This window comes from Hylobates moloch, unplaced genomic scaffold (genome assembly GCF_009828535.3).
Source record: "Hylobates moloch isolate HMO894 unplaced genomic scaffold, HMol_V3 SCAFFOLD_5, whole genome shotgun sequence".
NCBI classification, from domain to species: Eukaryota; Metazoa; Chordata; class Mammalia; order Primates; family Hylobatidae; genus Hylobates; species Hylobates moloch.
The window spans coordinates 47,799,130-47,821,437 of record NW_026652280.1 but is presented as its reverse complement, the minus strand read 5'-3'; the positions used below and the strand labels follow the sequence as shown (position 1 = coordinate 47,821,437).

The window sequence follows — 22,308 nt, the reverse complement described above, 5'->3', positions numbered from 1 at the left end:
AAATGGCCGGTCCTTGCCTTAAGTGATGACATTACCTTGTGAAAGTCCTTTTCCTGGCTCATCCTGGCTCAAAAAGCACCCCCACTGAGCACCTTGCGACTCCCACTCTTGCCTGCCAGAGAACAAACCCCCTTTGACTGTAATTTTCCTTTACCTACCCAAATCCTGTAAGACGGCCCCACCCTTATCTCCCTTTGCTGACTCTTTTCGGACTCAGCCCGCCTGCACCCAGGTGAAATAAACAGCCATGTTGCTCACACAAAGCTTGTTTGGTGGTCTCTTTACACGGACGCGCATGGAAGTCTCGATCTCCTGACCTCATGATCCGCCCGCCTCGGCCTCCCAAAGTGCTGGGATTACAGGCGTGAGCCACCGTGCCAGGCCTCTCAGAGTAGTTTCTTTGATTTTTGCTGAGCTCTTGTATAGAAAACCAACCTATGTTGCAATTGATAAGCGAGAATAATTTTAGTATGAATGCTGGTTGATATTTTTGTTTACATTAGTGAGGAAGAGGAAGTGAGAAAACACATGTTGGATCTTTGCTAGTTCATCAGTGATACGGGCAACTTTGTTGAACTGGGTAACACTTTTCAGATATTGCAGGAATATTTTCCTAAACTATTTGTGCTACTCGTTACAGCTACAAATATGCAACACTTTTAAGTTTAATATGCATCACTAACATTTTCTCCATCACTTTCTTAGGTCTAGCATAGACAACAAAAATAAATAAATCAAGCCCTGGTGTGTAGCATTTGCCGGTTTTCCTGAGGTAAACATTCTACTATCATTGATTTCAAGCTACCAGCAAGTCACTGAATGCAGAGTTGGCAAGAGATGAGCAGAAACACATCATTATGTAGTATTTCCAGGATACGGATGCAATAGATATAAATAATCCTGAGTAATATTTAGGAAGTAATTTTGAGTGCTTTATTACCTTTATTTTTAATATATTCAGTTGTAGGTTTATATAATTTTTTATTAGTGTCTAATAATTGGTTCACTATTCAGCTGAGTGGTTTAAATATGAGATACCACTGTGATTATGCCTCCTTCTCATTCTTGTCTTTCCTCCTCAGACTTTCTTATAAGCCTTCATGGCCCTAAACTCTCAAGAAAGAAATGAGTGTCCTTAGAATGTGACCTTCCTCTCCAACTTGTCCCACAGAGTGGAACGAGCTGAGAAGCCAGAGACCCACTTAAGATCCTGAAGCATAAGCAGCAGTTGCAGAGAGGCACACAGACTAGCCACCCCTCTCTCAAGAAGAGTTGTTCCAAGTACAGGTTTGGAATCTTCAATCTGAAAATGGGCTCTTTTGATGTCTCCCCATTTTGGTGTAGTCTGCTCCGATTAGTGCCGAGATTGAGACTGGAACAAACCATGGTAGCTGCCAATGGCACAAGGACCCCATGTGCTCCAGACTTGGCTGACCCTGGCTCTTGTACTCCCTGCCACCCACTCCTACACCCTGTCTTCCCTCCTTCTCCAATGACAAGAGATATTCATTTGAAACACCCTTGCTCCCATTTCTCTATCTGCAGCAGGGCTGAATTGAAATTTCTTATGTCCAAATGCCCATTCTCTGAATAAAAAGATATTTTGAAACCAGACTTTCTAATCAACAGATACTAATACGCTATACAGTGAATAGCATGTCTTTATTCTATTTACAGTACATTTGTTATAAATATAATACATTTTTGAAAAGCTTATTTTTAATTAACTTGAGATTTATATTTTAAACAGATCAACTCAATTGTTAACGTTATATAATAAAGAATATGGTAATTTTAATGACAAAAATTGTATTGTGAAATAGTGCACTCTATACTGAGATGAATGAGGGGAAAAAAGTCAAAACTCCTTTCAAAACTATATTCAAAGCATCAGAAAAAAATTTTTTCTTTTTACAAAGTTATGTATAAGCCATAGGGACCACCAGATACTGAAATATGAAGACTCTATGACCAAAGTTCAAAACTGATTTTAAGGAACTGTGTGAAGCAAGACAGGAAAATTTGTATTTAACACTCTATAGAACTTCACAGTAAAGCTGGAATTTAGAGACTAATGGCTTAACAGGAGTACTGCCAACAAGGCCTTTCCTTTCTCAGAATCATCTCCTAATATTCATATACCATTGACAAGTTGTAACAGCAGACTTAGACTCTGTGTTTTAAGATGGGGCTTAATAAGGTGCACAGATATGTTGAAATCCTGTATTATGAGCATGTAAATTATTCTCAGGGTTTAAAAAAATACAGAAAAAGAATATAAGTATTCTCAGTCCAACGTGCTTTGCATCATCAACAAAATGACAAGTCTAAGTATTTTGCAGGGATCAGACATCAATCAACCTCCATAACAAGTTAGGTATATCAAATACTGCTGTAAAACCCATCCAGCAAAAACTGATTATTGTGGATTTCAGTACAAATTTCCAAGTTGTCACACATTACTGATGATGATCAGGGCAGGCATGGAATTCTGCTGACTTGTTTCAAACACTGTAACTTGGTCCGATAACTTGGCAAATACCCTAGGAGTTCCAAGATTATAAACACCTGTATGAACAAAGCACGCTTTCAGCTGCAGACTGTGAATCTCCTGGCTTTTAAGTTGAAGTTTATACTGTGTTTGTCCAAGCCATGTGAATGATCCATGGATTTCCAGTGCTTCTGGACTAAGGGAGGAGGAAAATGGTAAGTTACAGGATTTTTTTCTTTTTAATTTTTTTCCCAAAGTCACATTAACATATCCCTTTCAGCTGGGCGTGGTGGCTCACACCTGTAATCCCAGCACTTTGGGAGGCTGAGGCAGGTGGATCACCTGAGGTCAGGAGTTCAAGACCAGCCTACCAACATAATGAAGCCCCCGTCTCTACTAAAAATACAAAATTAGCCAGGTATGGTGGTGCATGCCTGTAATCCCAGCTACTCAGGAGGCTGAGGCAGGAGAATCGCTTGAACCTGGGAGGCAGAGGTTGCAGTGAGCTGAGATTGCACTACTGCACTCCAGCCCATGAGAGAGCGAGACTCCATCTCAAGAAGAAAACAAACATATCCTTTTCATCTAACAATTCTATTTCTAAAAATTATTTTATGAAACCAACTGTTTATTAATAATAGCAACATCATTACTATAACAGCTAACATTTATTATTTTTAATAGTTACTATTTTCTAGGCACAATGCTAAGAGTGGATTATTTCATTTAATGCCCATAAGAGTTAGTATATGTTGGAACTTGATTTCAAACCAAAGCTTTTAACTCCTTAGTTAGCCATATATAAGTGTCTGTACACGAATGCTTATAATATTGAAACTGTTTATAATATTGAAAAATGGAAAACAACACAGTACCCCCAATAAAGTATTAATAAATTTATGATACTCAAAATCACATATATAGGTGTGTGTCTGGATTTCAGAGAACTGTCCCAGATCCTGTTTGGGGTGTTATACAAAAATACAAAGTATATGCTTTATAGTATTTTTCCAAAAATTCAAAAATTTCTGAATTCCCAAAAGCATTTGGCTCTAGGAGTATCTGATGTGGGATTGTGGATCTGGATTTTTTTTGTTGTTAAGTACTATTTTATAATCAAGAAAAAAAATCTTTAATATTTAAAACCTCTGTAACACATCTGTAAGCCTTCTATATTACCAAACAAAAAACCAGGACAAGCTTGAGTAACTTTCTTATCCATGTTAGGTCATTATTTGCATAATTTCAAAATATTAAATTGCTCCCAAATCAAATAACCTCGCACTAAACAAATCTTTACCTTGTTGTTTTATGCCGAAGATCAACTATGACATCTACATCAGCCTTAGAACAATTGGAAAGTAAAAGAGTGACTGGTACTAAACAAAGGCTATGGAAGAAAAATAAACAAAGTTATATATTTTTTTCTTCTTAAAAGGAATTTTCCTGAAAATAACACTTAAGAATATGTAACAGAGCATAAGCTCCTTAAAAACAATCAGATTCAAGAAGGAAAAAGCTCAAGTTCCAAAATCACTCAAGACAAATTATTTTGTAAATAAAAAATATATTAATACAATGACAATATTAAATATCAGAATATATACATTCACAGAACTATTTTATTTTCATTTATTACAGTTAATCTTCTGAAAACAACTAAAATGTTTCTAGATATTTCACAAAATGAAAAACAAAATCTCAACTTAGATCAATGAAGAAAAAGTAAACCATGAAAATGCCAACAACTAATACTGTTGTCTTTGTGCTTATTAAAAATTACTTAATTTTGAGAACTTGGCCTAGACTGACATTTGTTTTTCTATCAAATTTGTACAACATCATGTTTTGAAGAATATGAGAATGATTTCTATATAGTTATGAGGGAATCCCTTTCAAGTGGATACATTTTGCTCAGGTCGCCTAGTTTCTGATACCATGTTATAATTAATAAATTACTAAAGCATAGGAAAAAAGACAAGCAGTGATGAGAAGAGGACATGTGAATAGAGCGGTACAGATTTCAAATCAAGAATGCAAGAAATGAATATAACATATGTACAAATGAAGCAGGGTTATATACTATTATCTACCTTTTACTCTATAAACAGAAAGATAGTAAAGAAGAAAAAATAGTAACCGTATAAGTTCATACACATTAACTTTTAAATTCTGCTCAGATAATATATTTTATACTTTCAGAAACTTTATATCTTCTTACTAAGAAATATTTTTTAAACAATACTGCAAAAGTCACAGGTTTCCCTAAACAAAAACTAAGATGATTTAAAAAACATACCAGGTTGTACTGGTGCTACGTATGCCCTAACTTCCCCCACAAACTTCTCACGAGGCAAGAAGGGCAACAAAGACTACTGGGTAGGTGTCCAGTCAGTCTGAAGCATCTCATTAAATTAAGTTCCAATTGCATAATTTGTAGCCCAAAGTAAAAATTCAGGAACTTATGCTATTCTGTTCCCATTTGATCCTCAAATGTCAAATTCTTTGTACCTTATCCAAATGCTTCTAGTAGAGGAAGAAATGTGAACATCTGGATATCTCCTGGTCCAAAGTGAAACTCATCATCTTCATTCCAGTGAAGAGCACCCCCATCTACCCCAGCAAACTGTTAAGTATCATACCGATTCCTCCTAACACTCACTAACCTCCACTCCCAATGTTCTTCACAAATTCCTGCCAATTCTCTCACCCGCACATCTCTAGAACCTGGTTACTTCACTGTATCTCATTTTCCTTACAAGTTCAAGTCTCATGTCTCATTTTACTGCAAGAGCCTCTTAATTCGCACCACAATGCAATCTATTCTTTAACCATGTTTCTCACACTTGAGTATGCACCAGAAATACCTGGCAAGCTTGTTAAAAAAAACCTGCTGGGCCTACTCTCAGAGATTCTGATTCCATAGGTCTGGGGTGTGGCCCAAAAATTGCATTTCTAGGCTGGGCACGGTGGCTTGCGCTTGGAATCCCAGCATTTTAGGAGACCAAGGTGGGTGGATCACGAGGTCAGGAGATCGAGACCATCCTGGCTAACATGGTGAAACCCCGTCTTTACTAAAAATACAAAAATTAGCCAGGCGTGGTGGCAGGTGCCTATGGTCCCAGTTATTCGGGAGGCTGAGGCAGAAGAATGGCATGAACCCGGGAGGTGGAGCTTGCAGTGAGCCGAGATCACACCACTGCACTCAAGCCGGGGTGACAGAGTGAGACTTTGTCTCAAAAAAAAAAAAAGAAAAAAGAAAAAATAAATTACATTTCTAAGTTCCCAGATAATACTAATACTAATGCTCCTGGTCTGGGACCACATTTTGGTTGTTGTTATTTACTTTGAGATGGAGTTTTGCTCTTGTTGCCCAGGCTGGAGTGCAGTGACAGGATCTTGGCTCACTGCACCCTCCGCTTCCCAGGTTCAAGCTATTCTGCCTCAGCCTCCCAAGTAGCTGGGATTACAGGTGCTCGCCACCACACCCAGCTAATTTTTTTTTATTTTTTAGTAGAGATGGGGTTTCACCACGTTGACTAGGCTGGTCTTGAACTCCCGACCTCGGGTGATCCGCCCGCCTTGGCCTCCCAAAGTGCTGGGATTACAGCTGTGTGCCACCGGGTCTGGCCTTGGGACCACATTTTGAAAACTGCTTTACACAATAGTTTTTCTAAAATGCTAATCTAATGAACCACAAACAGGGCTGAGAAATCAAAGTTCTTACAACTATTCCACCACTGCACCCAATGAAAAAGCTGGGCTCTAGAGTCAGACTGCTACCTATACCTCAGTTTTCTCAACTGTAAACTGCAAAGAATAATAATTGATTCTACCTCTTGGGTTTGTTGTGGTGATTAGGTAAAACATGTTAAGTGCTGAGAATAGTGACTAGCACATGTTCAAAAGCTCCATAAACATTATTGAGGCCGGGAGCGGTGGCTCACGCTTGTAATCCACTTGTAAAGCACTTTGGGAGGCCGAGGTGGGCAGATCACGAGGTCAGGAGATCGAGACCACGGTGAAACCCCGTCTCTACTAAGAATACAAAAAAATTAGCCAGGCGTGGTGGCAGGCGCCTGTAGTCCCAGCTACTGGGAGAGGCTGAGGCAGGAGAATGGCGTGAACACAGGAGGCGGAGCTTGCAGTGAGCCAAGATTGCGCCACTGCACTCCAGCCTGGGCGACAGAGCGAGACTCCGTCTCAAAAAAAAAAAAAAACAACAAAAAAAACATTATTTAATATAACAATTTATGCTCATGGCAGCTAAACACAGTATGATTTTATCTTTGTTATCTCCTGTCACCTATTCTTTCTTCTGTTCTCATACCTCTACTGCCCACTGCCATGACCAAACCTCCTACTGTCCCATTTCCTCACATTTCTACTTGTTTTCTGAAACCCCCATTAAATTAAGAATGCTTCCCTATATCCTCCATCTCTTCTCTTTGTGTTTCTACATCTATCTTTAACTGTATCGTCCTCTCACCAATAGATGCTGTATTTCTTCCAACATCTTCCATATCTTGGGGCGGCTGATGTAGTTCTTAATGATTTCTTCCTACTACCTCTCCTGTAAAGATGCCTCCATTCTTTCATCATAAACTACCTTAAGGTTTGTATTCTTTTTTCTGTTCCCATTCTAACAAACTAACAAACACAGTGACTAACTCAGTACAGCGAGAATTCTTTGGGGAAAGGGGAAGAAATGGATATTTTGAAATATTTGAGGTAAAGATGAAGCATGTGTAGTTTGAACATCTGCTTCACCTCCCATTTGTGAATTCATCTGCTGTATCGGTCAAGCAGAGGCATACGCCTAGTAAGACACTATTCTCTGGCTACCCTCTTTTGTACTATCTATTGGCATAATTTTAAAAGTGTCAGGGAAGTTTGTTTTCTTCCTTCAACTCCAAGTCTTGTCATCATTTTGGACAACTTCACTGTCTAGGTATATGACTTATTCAATACCTTCCCAAATCCTGGACCTATCATCTCCATAATCTTCAGTACTATTCAAAACTTAGCCACACAACTTCCATGACCAAACCATGAAATTTTTTCCCATCACATTAGACAACTATCCCTAACATAATACTCGGTCACCCCACTCTGACCACCATCTCCCATCTCTCTAGCTTTCTCAATTATACTCTCTCATCTGTTTTTGAGTTTTACACGGACACCCAATCACTTGATCCTTCATTTCAATGGTTCTCAACCTTGGTTACTGAAGTAACTGTGAGTACTGCTTAGCAGTTATTCACTCCCACTGTGGGACTTTGAATCATCCTTGTTGATTATGGAAGTGAGGATATTTGGTCAATGAAATATTAACATCTTTTGATGCAAGCAAAAGTCTTAAATGTGCTTTTGCAATTTGGCTCACTTGTTATACTCTGGAGACATGCCACCAAAACATATTCCAGGTAGCAGCTGCTCCTTTGGACTGGGTCCAAAATATATGTGGCACAGACGTGAACCCAAGTTTCTTCAGGTGCCAAATCCAAACAGCACACAGACCAAAGCACAGATTCAGCCAAGTTATCAACCGGCAGACCCATGAGTATGGAAATAAATGCTTTGTTATAAGCTACTGATTTCTGAAATGGTTTGTTATGAAGCATTATTGTGGCAATAATGACTAGTAGACATGGACATGGGTATGATCTGAAGACATTTTAAAACTAGAGATGCCTGCACCCTGCTTCCAGAGAATCTGATTGAATCAGCCCGAGCACTGGAAATTTCAGAAATTCCCAAGTGATTCTAACGTGCAGCCAAGGAGAAAACTGCCACATTTTATCCTTGAACCTGCCTTGTTTTCGCATACTTCCATGCAGAGTTTTGATTTTGGAATGCTTCATTTAACCCATTATTCGACTTTAGTTTGATCAAAACTTTCCTGTTTCACATAGATTCTATAGGGTTTTTTAACCCCTAAGTAGAATGATGTAGAGAACTCCTAAACATCCTAGCCTCTAAATGCAGCAAAGGTTTAACCACTAAGTTTAAAAAGAAGCACCAAGGACATTCAGAAAGTACATGAAGCAGGACGGGTTTAATAAACAGAGCTGAAGTAGAAGATTGGGTTAAAATGAATCATAGAATCAAAATTGTTCATAGAAGTGTGTGAGGTTCAATAAGGATAAAACACAAACATTTTTATTTTCACTTATGGTTGCATATTAGGATCACCTGGAGAACTTAAGAAAATCCAGATGCCAACCTCTACTCTGGGCCAATCAAATTGGAACCTCTGGGGGTAGGACTGAATAAAGCATCTTTCAGTATTTCTTTTTTTTTTTTTGAGACAGAGTCTCGCTCTGTCACCCAGGCTGGAGTGCAGTGGCACGATCTCAGCTCACTGCAAGCTCCGCCTCCTGAGTTCATGCCATTCTCCTACCTCAGCCTCCCAAGTAGCTGGGACTACAGGTGCCTGCCACCATGCCTGGCTAATTTTTTGTATTTTTAGTAGAGATGGGGTTTCACCATGTTAGCCAGGATGGTCTTGATCTCCTGACCTCATGATCCGCCCACCTCGGCCTCCCAAAATGCTGGGATTACAGGCGTAGCCACCACGCCCGGCCTATCCTTCAGTATTTCTTACATTTCCCCAGGTGAACCCTGCACACATCTGTATCAGAGAAAGGAACAAAGAATGAGTACTGGGCAACATTAAGACCATGACAAAGACTTAAGACCACTAGTATTTAAAAAATAACTTAGGATAAAATTTTTTAAAGATCCAACAAGAGTAAGTGCTGGTGAAGGTATCAAGCAGAAGGAATTCGCATATGCTGCTATTGGAATATGCAAATAAGTAAAACCACTTTGGAACAGTTCCTGTGGGGAGAAAAAAAAAAAGGCAAGCACATATGTACAAGGAAAGGTGTAGAATATTCACAGCAGAATTCAAAATAGTTCAAATCAGAAACTATTCTACGGCTGAGCGTGGTGGCTCACGCCTCTGATCCCAGCACTTTGGGAGGCCGAGGCAATCTGCCTGAGCCCAGGAATTTGAGACCAGCCTGGCCAACATGGTGAAACCCCATCTCTACTAAAAATACCAAATTTGGCTGAGCTGGTGGTGCACGGTGCACGCCTCTAATCCCAGCTACTCAAAGGCTGAGGCATGAGAATCACTTGAACCTGGGAGGCAGAGTTTGCAGTGAGCCAAGATCGTATCACTGCACTCCAGCCTGGGCGACAGTGTGTGACACTGTCTCAGAAAAATTTAAAAAAAGAAAAAGAAGAAGAAAAAAAAAAGAAAATATTTTAAAAGTCCATTAACATTTAAGTAGGTAAACTAATTCTGGTATATCCAAACATACTCATATGCAATGAAAATCAATTCTACAGGTTCCTGCAATGGTTGACTCTTACTAACATAGTATTAAATGAAAGAAGCTAGACATACAAATATACTCTATAATTCTACTTATATAAAGATTATAGAGATAATTATTTAGGTGTTAGCTTTGTTAAAAAAAAAATCACTTAAAAAAAAAAAAGAGGCAGGGTCTTGCTGTTTTGCCCAGGTGCAATGATGCAAACATAGCTGACTGTAGCCTCAAACTAATGGGCTCAAGCAATTCTCCTGCCTCAGCCTCCCAAGTAGCTGGAACTACAGGTGTGTACCACCATGCCCAGCTCTAAGTTACTTTTTAAAATATTTTTTCTCTTAAAGTCACTGTTAAGGTCTTAATTTTGCCCAGTACTCCTTCTATACATCCTCAGCTAGCATCTTCTCAGTAGCTATCCTAAAATCTCACTTTTTTCAAATTCTCTACCCTTTACTCTTATCTCCTAGATTAATTAGCTAACCTTGCTCTTATAACTACCCCCTAAAATGGAGGCACTACATAACGTGTAAGAAGGTCCCTTCTTTAGCGCAAAGCAAATCCTGTCATTCTTCAGCGCATGTATCTTATCTTTCCATCTACTAAGGATTTTGTTACTTTCCCTGTATCTCATCATTTTCTTCAAGACCACAAACGTGCCTGTATCTTACCTAGTAAGAACAGATACTCCCTGATCCCTTTTCATAGCCCAGTTTCTTGAAAGGATGGTCAACGCAGTATCTTTACTTTCTTACCTCCTATTCGCTTCTCAACCTATGCTGTCATGCTATTCTACCCCCCATACAGTGGCATTCTTCTCAAAAATCATGAATGATCTCCTTATTGTCAGATCCAATGACCTTTTGGCCCATTACTATTTGACCTTTCTGTAGCATCTTAAACTATTAACCACTTCTCTTGAACTATTCTCACTCAACCTTTGAGATAGTTTCTTTTTATTGGTCTTTTCTTCCTAATTTTTTAATTAGTTCTTTTTCTTCAGTGTTCTTCATAGGCTTCTTTTTCCTTAGCTTCTTTCTCAGATGTCACTGTTCCACAGGTCCCCATCCTCTTTCTGTTCTATTCTATCCTATCCCCATCCCCATCCAGGGTGTTTTCACCAAAATTCATACCTTCAATTATTACTTGATTGTTTCTAATAGGATTCTTTCCATCTTTTATTTCCAAAACTGGCAACCTTTTGAAATGTTGCCTGATTCAGGACTTCTTATTTTTAGAATTTTAGAGGTTTATATATTCCAGCTATTTACCAAAATTACAAATGTATCACATTTGCCATTAAGTTTACTTAATAAAGCTTAAATAACTGATATTGTCTAAACTTGAACTGTTTAGTTCAAGTATTCTATAGACTTAAAAACATTCTAAATTTTCTCTTCAATATTTGGGTTAATGTCACTGCCAAAATAAAAGAAAGAAACAAATACGTGTGCCAGTGTGTTGTAGAAAATTTTGGTAACAAAAATAAAGCTCAAACCTTTTTTGATGAAATGGATGATTAAATGATTCTGGGTAGTGAAGACTCGTTTTAATGAGACTAGAAAGCTGCTCTACTGATGGCCTTGAGGAAACTGTAATGTTTTCTGGCCTGAAAAATTTCAATAGTTCCATTTCTGGTGGCTCCTGAGAAAAGAAAGAAAAAACATATGACAATAAAAACACTGCCTTGTTTAAAAAAAAAAAAAGCATAGTGTATACATACAAAAGTTAAAATCAGCAGAGATAATGTAATCCATGAACAGTACTTTTCTGCTGTTAAGCTAATAGCTGCTATCATTTGCAGTATAATCTAAGATAAAAAAATCAGTATCTGGAATCATTTATTCATTCCTCACTTATTACATGTTGGAGTTAGACTTGAATCTCAATAGCTTTACATATTAGCTCTGCGATCTTGGATAAGTTACTTAATACTTTAATAATTAATTTCTTCATATGTAAAAAGAAGTTCATGACAATAATAACTCCAAAGGTTGTTGTGATTCTCATCTGATAATACTGCACAGGACTTAGGACTGCAGACATTCGATTGCATAGCACCTGTTTTAATAGCTGAAAATCTAAAACTGTTTAATATTTCATTCTGAAAATATCCTGCTGCATTGTATAGATTGTAGTGCTTCAACTATACTAGCTAAAGGTTAAAATGCACGTAAAAAGTATTAACATAGCTATTTTTCAGGCACATTAAGACTATTTCAATAAATAATCATTATCATCTAATGAAAATAGAGGTCAGGCAGGGTGGCTCACGCCTGTAATCCCAGCACTTTGGGAGGCTGAGGCGGGCAGATTGCTTGATGCTGGGAGTTGGAGACTAGCCTGGCCAACATGGTGAAACCCTGTCTACTGAAACTATACAAATTAGCCAGGTGTGGTGGTACACACCTGTAATCCTAGCTACTCAGGAGGCTGAGGCAGGGGAATCACTTGAACCCAGGAGGCGGAGGTTGTAGTGAGCCGAGATTGCATCACTGCACTCCAACCTGGGCAAGAGTGAGGCTCTGTCTCAAAATAGAGAGACTGAGGGAGGGAGGGAGTGGGCGAGGGTGAGAGAGAGAGAAAGATGAAAGTAAAGAAACATCCCATTTCTACTATTATTTTCTTTCTTGGTTATTTTTTTTTCTCTATTTTCCCTCACCACCCAGGAGAATATTTGATTTATAATTTTCTGATAGCCGAGTTTGATTTTGATCTATACCAGCAATTGGCAAACCATAGCCCATGGGCTAAATCCAGCCTGTGTCCTGTTTTTGTAAAGTTTTATTGAAACGCAGCCACATCCATTTGTTAACATACTGTCTATGGCTGCTTTTTGACTTCAGTGACAGAAATGAGGAATAATTATGACATAGTCAATCTGGTGAGCAAAACCTAAAATACTTCCTGGCCTTTTTCAGTATAAGTTTGCTGACCCCTTATCTACATAGTTGCAAAAGCGAGAGCTAAATTTGCTGGAAATAAAATAAAAGCTGGCACTGGTTCCAGATTCATCCCATTAACAAGTAACAAATTAACCATATTATATTCAAGTAACACCCTGGGGCTACTGGTAAAAAAAAAAAAAAAAAAAAAAAGACAAATTTTAAAAAACACAAACAAAAAAAGATGATAATCTAGTCAGTGGTAATAGACAAGCATATAATACGGCCAGAAATTTCATTTCTAGAAATCTATCCCACAAAATATGTAAAAAGCAAAATATTTGAAAATGGTATGATATACAAATGTATGAAAATTGACCAAAAATATCATATAGTCAAATAAAGTTTAACAGCATGTTAAAAATACATATATTCCAATGCTTATGTTTGCATAGGCATGGAACATTTCTGGAATAGAAAAGGAACTTGATTACGGGTAACTTCAAAAAGTGGCCCTGAGGAGAGAAAAGAAAAGCAGAATTTGCTTTCTCATTTGTATATCTGATTTTTTGTTTTAAATTTTTTATCTTTCCAATTGACAGCTTGTGGATATTTTACTTTTTTGCAATAAAAATTACTACTTTTATAATAAAAATTTTAAAAAATCAGATAAACCAGAGTATATAAAAGAGAATAGAAATGTGATTAAGGGGAAACCAGAGAAAGAAACTATCTGATACAATGTAATAGCCTTCACATGTGGGATGTAGGTGGAAGTATTTGCATGTTTAAAAAGAGGAAAATTAATTCAGAAACGTTAAAAAAAAAACTGAAGATCTTTTTTAAGTGGCAGAGATTATATACAAATACAGTTCTATTTTGAACTACTGTGTTATACTGCTTTGGCAATTAAATTTTCTTTCTGATAATCATATGACCTAAAATTATAATTTTATATGCCTGCTGTTGTCTAAACAGAGGATTCAGATCATGAGGACTTCTACCTATACCTCACAGGGTTGTAATTTTAAGTACTGATGTGAACCAACACTTGACAAATACCAAATACCTTATGAATGGTATCTATTATTGTTATTTACCTATGTTGATTACTTTATCCCCCAGTATCAGATAACTTTCTCTAGCTGAATGTTTTTAAAATTTATTTGGAAAAATAAACTATCTCAGATTTGTCTTCTTTAAGAGACAGGGTCTTGCTATGTTGCCCAAGCTGGTCTTGAACTCCTGGCCTCAAGCAATCCTCCCACCTCAGTCTCCTATGCAGCTGTAACTAAAGGCATGTACCACCACACTCAGCTTCTTTCAGACTTTAAGGAAATTTAGATTGGCCAATTAGAGATTCAAATACAAGACTAGTATACCCTTGATACACAAGCATCTTGGTGTATGTATGGGCTAGTTGCCAGCTTTTCACAGGATTCAAAATATAACACTTATATTGGTGATTTTACCTTTGTCCAAGATCTGTCATTTGGCCTTATAGACTCAGGTATTTAATCTCACTATTTTCTCAGAGTTAAGTAATGGTGAGATGTTAATCACTACAATGCAGTTAATGAGGATGAATGCCAATGTATAGTGATAAATATAATTTGCTACCAACTGACCAATGTGCACAGGCTTTCTGTTGGTAGCTTACTCAGGAAGCAAAGTTTCAGAACACTGATTTTGAGGGATGAAATCACACAAGGGATATTAGTGAGATAACATAAATGTTGACTGGCATGAGGCTGATCACCTGCACAATGAAGATGTAACTACAGAGACACCAAATACTAATGTGGGTAAGCAGAACCTACTTATCCCATGACAATGGTTGGATGAATATTGGCAATGTCTTCTTTATTCTATAATTTTATAACTGACTGACTCCCCTACTGATGGACAGTTTCTTTCTTTACTTATACAGGATGAGCAACCCAAATCCAAAGATACAAAATCTGAAACGCTCTGAAATCAAAAATGCTGCAAAATCCAAAAAATTTTGAGTGTTGACATGACACTCACAGGAAATGCTCTTTAAACCATTTTGGATTTCAGATTTTCAGACTAGGGATGCTCACCTAGCAGGTATATGATGCAAATATTCCAAAATCCAAAACACTTTGGGTCCCAGCATTTCAGAGAAGGGATACTCAATCTCTTCTTATTTTCTCTCAGGCTGAATTCAGTTTGTGTATGACTAGGAATGCTCTTTCAAATCTTGCATATTTCTGCTCTGATCCATTACATAGTTGTTTTTCTTTTATGTGAATGAATCACTTTATGAAAACAAAAAGATCTAAAGATGCAATATATTTTCAAGGCAAAAAAATTATGTACAAAATAGTAAGATAAAAAGTAGAAAGACTTTCCTTTTATAAATTCTTAAGGAAAAATGATTCTAAAACACTTCACAATTATGGGTTGTATATTAATCTGCAACACAATCAATTTAGCAGGCTTATATTAAAAATAACAAGAGAAATTATAATTCCTTTCTTTTTATAATTATAACAACCATTCAATGAAACCTGTAGTTTATTAAACAACATCACCTCTTCTGTCTTTTTTCTTTTTCGGTTAAAATTTTACCATTCATTAAGTGAGCGGAATGAATGTTTACATGAACTTAATATGTAGTAAATGCATAACATAAGCACACATATAAGTTCTGGAAATAGAATATTTGCTAAAGGAAATAGATTTTGTTGTTACATTAGTAAAATAATTTTGTGCATAGCATTCCCTATATTTATCCTTTATAAGGCAGAACAAAAATTAAAAGACATGCTGATTACAGAACTGCAATGTTGAAAGTTGCAATCTTAAAGCTTACTGTGTACTATCTATTTGTGTGCAAACTATTAGTATGACTGAGCCACTCATACCTGGTTAATATTTTTGGTTTCTTAATGCAGTGGAATGAATTTGGTAACTCAGCATTCTTTATTCATTTATTTAATAATTACCAAGTACTTATTATGTGGTAGCACTATCCCAAGAGGTTGTAGTAAAATAGTAAATAAAGCAAACAAATTCAACCTCAATAAATAAGTCTACCTGGGGGATAGATGGAACAATGTGAAAACTGATAAATTACAAATCCTCAATCAACAGATTTCTATTTTCTCTCAGACAATTATAAAACTGAAAATTATTATGAAATATTATAACTGTACTTTTTTCACAGTCTCATTTGTAAAATGGGGGTAATTCTACCTGCCTTGCTTACAGAGTATGAGGACCAAAGGAGAATAAAAGCCACTTTGTAACCTGCAAGAAACACAAATTCAATATGCTCTCAATCAGTTTGGGTACATTTCCTTACTTCCTGGCACCATAAAATCTTCTGGCTCATCTTGCATTTTCTCTGCCCCAGCCCTAAAATCAACCATTTTTCCAAGGAACCCTGGCTCCTTTTATTGGAGAACAGTCAGTAAGTTTTAAGGTGAAATTTTTGTTGCGAATAACAAAACTACAAGTATACCAAACAATATGGATAAATTCCACAAACACAGAAGTTGAATAAAAGAAGCCGAGGTATATATTGTATGACTATTTACATAAATTCAAAAGAAGTAGTCTTGCTTTTGACTTGTAAGTCAGAAAGAAGTAACTATAAGTTTGGTCTGGAAGAGAAAGATTTCTGATTGGAAAGGAACAAACGCAGAACTTCTGGGGTACTGGTTAGGTTCTATTTCTTGATGTGGGTCCTGGTTTGGAGTGTTCTTCAGTTTATGAAAATCGAATAAGCTATTTACTTTCTGTACTTATGTTACACTTCAGTAAAGAGTTCAAAAATGTATTATTGTTTAATATATTCAAGTCACCAAAAAAATACAAGCTATTTATTTGAGACTTCTAAATTATACTGAATACATTTCTATACACCACCTGTCAGGAGGAAAGCACATGAAGAATGGCCTTAAAAGAATACCTGCAACCTTGCAGTGAGCCGAGATTGTGCCACTGCACTCAAGCCTGGTGACAGAGTGAGACTCTGTCTCAAAAAAAAGAAAAGAAAGAAACCAGACATTTATACCACCTCAAATTATCTCCGCACAAATTACTTACTATTATGAAAGGAAAAACAGTAACTTGACTGTGAAGAAAACATGGCACCACCTTAAATGATCCAACACCGATAATGAGGCAAATTAACATCATGCACTTTCTTATGCAACACATCACTTAGCATAAACTTAATCTAATCATGAGGAGACATGAGAAAAACCCAAAGAGGTATTATTCTAGAAAATAACTGGCCCAAGCTCTTCAAAAATGTCATTGTCATAATCAACAAATAAAGGCTAAGAAACTGTTTCAGATTAAAAGAGACTAAAGAGATATAACAACTGAATGCAAAGTATGATCCTGAACTGGATCCTGGATAGAAAAGAGCAAATAGTTACATGGATGGAATTAAAACCTTTGATGGCATTTGAATATGGATTGTATATAAGACTACTGCATCAATGTTAAACTTCCTGAATGTGATAATGTTGTAGTTTTTTTTTTTTTATGTAAGAGATTTGTCTTTCTTCTTAGGAATGCTCAATGAAGTATTATATTTAGGGACACAGTGACAGGATGCCTGAAATTTACTTGGGAGTAATTAAGAATGATTAAGGGAAAAAAATTAATACATATGTAAATAACAACAAAGCAAATAACGCAAAATGTCAACCACTAGTAACCTGAATGAAAGTTATAAGGGAGTCTTTTACACTATTCTTGAAAGTTTTCTGTAAGTTTGAAAATTATTTCAAAATAAAAAGTTGTCAAAACTAATGGGAGGGGTTGCCCTCAGGTCCACGGTGAAAAACAAAAAAAAAATAATGGAGGCGGGGCCCTGAAAATTAAGATCTGTTATTTAAAAACAAAATACAGGGCCATTGTTTGAATTACTAGACTAAATGTGCTTATATTTTATTCATATTTGCTATGAAAATTTTTCAGTAAGATTAAGTATTATTTTAGGAAAAATAAGAAAGCATACTCAATGCTATCAGCAGCTGCTACACAACTCCAGAGGCCACCTTTTACATATTACAATACACCCTCGGAGCTCTGCAATGATATCCTGTTACAACAAATAAGAAAATATAGAGATATAATTTCTCTACTCTTAAGCAAATCAATTCTTTTCATACCTATGAATTCTGGATTCAATATGGAATGTATGTGAGGAAACCCCAAAAACCATAACTGCATCTTAATACTCTAATAAAGGTGCTAATGAATTTTAAAATCAATTTATGTTCACTTTTAACTTTAATCATTCTTCTGTCACCAACACCCAACCCAAATACCAATATAAAAACCTGAACACGGCAGTGCGTGGTAGCTCACGCCTATAATCTCAGCACTTTGGGAGGCCAAGGCAGGAGGATCGCTTGAGCCCAGGAGTTCGAGACCAGCCTGGGCAACATGGTGAAACTCCATCTCTACAAAAAACACAAAAATTAGCCAGGTGTGGTGGCACACACCTGTAGTCTCAGCTACTCAAGAGGCTGAGGCCAGAGGATCACCTGAGCCCGGGGGGGTCAAGGCTGCAGTGAGCCATGATTGTGCCACTGCACACCAGCCTGAGTGACAGAGTAAGATCCAGTCTCAAAAACAAACAAACAAAAAAACCTGAACAAACCAGACCCCTTCAAAAACACAAAAGCCAGCCAACCAAACAACAAAAAAACCCCACAAGTTCACCAGAAAGCTCCAAAGCAAACTATGTTATCACCTGTTTCTGAGGATATGAAAAGGCTTCTTTTCCTATAGTGCGAAGAATAACATGATGTTGACCTTCCAAAATAAGCTGTTTACTGTCTTCCACAACGTATGCCTAAAAAATGCAAAGTACAAAAACGTTACCGTGCTTGACAGTAACCTCTAAAGTAACCAACCCAATACTTGATAGAAAGTGGAAATATTATGGCCAATATCTATCAATTATTGACACTCCTGGCAATGTCACCATTTCTACTTTTAGTTATTCGTTCAATCAATAAAGCATCTATCCAAAAAACAAATCTTTTCACCTCAATATAACACCGTTGGCCTGGATATTTGAGAGAGATACATCGTGAAATCCTTTCCAACATTCTTTGGAATTCTTAAGAAACTACTTTAAAAGAACTGTGCTATAACACAAGCTGCTTTCTTTACTGAACTACCAATATACAGCTGAAAGGTTTATTCTTACAGTCTAGCTTCTGAAATGCCCTAGGGTTTATCACATAGCTGAGCAAAATCAGTGAGTACAATCATAAATCCTGTAAGTGGAAATGTTATGTTCGTAAATATAAATATATATGCTTTTAAAAAGGCTTTTTTCTTCCAATATAGTGAGCTGACTTTACCTATATTAAAATATTTGTTCCAGTTTATAACTCTTCTCTCTCTTGAATTGCTTCTGTGCTGGGGAAAATATAATCTATAAATGGCTCTGATTTACCGTCATTATCACATTATGTGCAAACACAAAGGCTTAATTTTTTTGACAAGCCCAATATTTTTACTATTAGGCTCAAAAAACATAAAATTACGCAGTCAAAATGCTATCAAAGTTTCTTCTTGTTTACTTTCAATTTTTGTACTTATAATGGACTAGTGACAGTTTGCCATCCACAGAACAAACTTTGAGTAGTGCTGCAGTAAGGCATAGGATGGCTCAGGACCTGCTCAGCATCTATATTTGCAAAACCTAGAAAGGCAGGAGAAGTTAAACACCTGACAGGGTAATGTTTAATCAAGAAGGAATAAGAGCTGACAGATAAGGGTCTGAGACCTGTCAGATGTCTTTTCTGATGATGTTATGGCATTGAGCGACAGTCACCCATAGCCATGGCAAATTCTATAATGCATCCTCCTGCTTGCGCAAAACCTTAGATTTTTAAAACTAACCTTTATTTTTGATTAAAATTGCTTAGGAGTTGTATTATGTCCCTTTTTCAACTTTTTTTTTTTTCACAAAAATGTTCAAGCTCTTGGTTTTCTCTTGAATCATATTTTATTCAAGAGTCCTATGCTTCCTGTGCATCTTATTCTACAACTTTAACAACTTTTCAAGTTTTCTTTAATGAATCATTTTTACATTATCCAGAACTCTAACTAAAACAAACAAAAATCTACCAGTCACTTTCTCCATTGAGTAAATTATAAACCTACTAAGGTACTAGCCACTACCAAACTTAATAACCCATTATTTAATGTATTCAAACTTCCATTTCCCAGCCAAGGAGCATCACAATCTTAGATAACTTTCTTCTTTATGTGATTAGTGATACTAGCAGTGGGCTTTAGGTTCAGGGCCATTTCTTAAAAGATAACACTTTTCCCCTCATCAAAGAATACCATGCACTTAACAATGAGTACAGAATACATTACACAAAACCTTGTCTCAGAAATATTATGGATTGCTACATGGCATAAACCTGTTGAATGAAGACACAAATGTCAAAGATCTTTATACACTTATATAATACGATTCTAAAGTTCAGAAGAATTTGATTTCGCCAATAACGTATAACTGATCTTTTTAACATAAAACGCCTTCTATAATCAACAAAAGTATCAATTTATTTAGATTTCATTTGAAACATGCAAAGTCAGCTTGGTTTAAAAAAAATGTTTATTTAAAAACATGGTTAAAAAAACACTTCATAAAAACTTCTGAGTCAATTTAAAATACATGTATTGATCACCTAGTATGAACAGGTCTCTTGTATTAAACAACACACAATCAAAACCTTGTCACAAAGTTCGGGTGATTATTCTTGGACAAGATCCTTAATTTTACTGCAGAATCATTTTTAAAAAGAGGTGGTACATGCATATGATACAAAAGGGTGTAACGTAAGAATTAAGACTCTTTTGCAGTATAGTTCAGTTAACTTTAGGGAATACTAATGTTTAAATAATTTCATTCTGGTCCGCCATGTGTGAACTTTATTTGGATCTGATTTTTTTTTTTTTAACAGGGTAAAATAGTATATTTAAATAATCTGGAAAAAACTGAACACAGACCATCAATTAGATAATTAAGAATTATTAATTTGGTTGGGAAAGATAATACTGTGCAGTTATATTAAACAAAAAAGTCTTCATCTGTTAAAAGTACATACAGAAGCATTTACAGATGAAATACGTCATTTTAAAAATACTACAGCAAAAAAATTAATTTAGTAGAAAAGAAGGTAAATGGATTATATGAAATATGAATAACAAAAAAATTAATGGTTTTTGGAGCCAAGGTAGTGGATTTCCAGAGGTTCATGGTGCTATTTTTCCCTCTGTAGAATGTTTGGAAATGCCCCGAACAGTTTAATACCACCTGCTTTCAGAGCTTATCATGTCTACAATATTCTCGGTAACACATAGAAATAATGGTAACACAGAAGAATGTTATCTAATTTGAATGAATTCTTTTTTTAGGCCAAAACAAAAAAATATGTAACTGTTAAAGTTTCAATATTGAAACTAGAAAAGATAAGCATAAAAAATATAAATAGTAATATACATTTGTTCTTCAGCTTAAGACTCAAGTATCTACAAGTGACGCTTGCTGAAATAATTTAGTAACACATACCTTCCATAATATGACAATATTCAAATCTACCTCACTGCATTTTTTAATCAATCTCACAGCTTCCTCTGTTGACTGTTTTTCGGTATGCACAGGCAAGTGAGCTTGTGGTTTTTTCAATTCAGAAAATAAACTTCGATAAAAGAAGTCTGCACATGGGCTTGCTGAACTTACTATCTGTTAAAAGAAAATCACTTGTGTTCATAAATGCTTTTAATTATGTTGTCAAAATTTATTTTGTATAACTCAGTTTTAATTAAATATATCTGCCAAATTTTATACTTCTATAGCTTATATATACCCAAAATACCTATTCAGTAATTCTTGTCAATGTAATTGAATACAGGGAGGCCACCTGAACATTCAAAAGATTTGGTACAAAATACCCTGTATCTTTTTTTTTTTTTGATACAAGGTCTTACTCTGTCATCCAGGCTGGAGTGCAGTGGTGCAATCTCAGCTCACTGCAACCTCTACCTCCTAGGCCCAAGCAATGTTCGTACCTCAGCCTCCCGAGTAGCTAGGTTACAGGTGCGCGCCACCACTCCCGCCTAATTTTTGTAGAGACAGGGTTTTGCCAGTTTTGCCATGTTACCCAGGGTGGTCTTGAACTACTGAGCTCAAGCATTCGCCTGCCTCGGCCTCCCAAAATGCTGGGATTGCAGGTATGAGACACTGCGCCCAGCTGCAAGTTACCCTGAATCTTAAAGCCGTCACCCCAAAATAATTAAACTACACTCCCATGACATTAGCTTTGACCTTCCAAGTATCTAGGGAGAATGAATGGGTATCACCAAGAAAATAAAAATAAAATGTTGAAAACCCATATTTTAAAATGACAGAAATATTTCTCATTTAAATCCTAGGCAATATCCAATGAAGCAGAATGCAAATAGAATTATTAGCATTAACTTGGCTTTCATGCTTAAACAATGAAAGTATGAGATAAGAATTTTAAATGGACTCAATTACAGGATTTTCCTTAACTAATGAATATTATGC

The 22,308-nt window shown here is 36.3% G+C and overlaps 1 protein-coding gene across 4 annotated transcripts in view; it reads right to left on the bottom strand.

Moving 5' to 3' along the window:
- Nucleotides 1-193: 193 nt before the first annotated feature.
- Nucleotides 194-22,308, bottom strand: part of TRAPPC8 (trafficking protein particle complex subunit 8) — a 117,650-nt gene continuing 95,535 nt past the window's right edge. The window contains exons 25-29 of one of the 4 annotated variants that reach the window (XM_032152579.2): nucleotides 21,310-21,483; nucleotides 18,463-18,564; nucleotides 11,333-11,478; nucleotides 3,792-3,881; nucleotides 194-2,687 (exon numbers count right to left, since the gene is read on the bottom strand). In XM_032152579.2, coding sequence (XP_032008470.1) covers nucleotides 2,453-2,687; nucleotides 3,792-3,881; nucleotides 11,333-11,478; nucleotides 18,463-18,564; nucleotides 21,310-21,483 — 747 coding nt within the window. In that variant the 3' untranslated portion in view covers nucleotides 194-2,452. Of the gene's footprint in view, nucleotides 2,688-3,791; nucleotides 3,882-11,332; nucleotides 11,479-17,529; nucleotides 17,806-18,462; nucleotides 18,565-21,309; nucleotides 21,484-22,308 lie in introns of those variants that run through there. The other 3 variants (XM_058438513.1, XM_058438514.1, XM_058438515.1) reach the window with 3 other exon arrangements.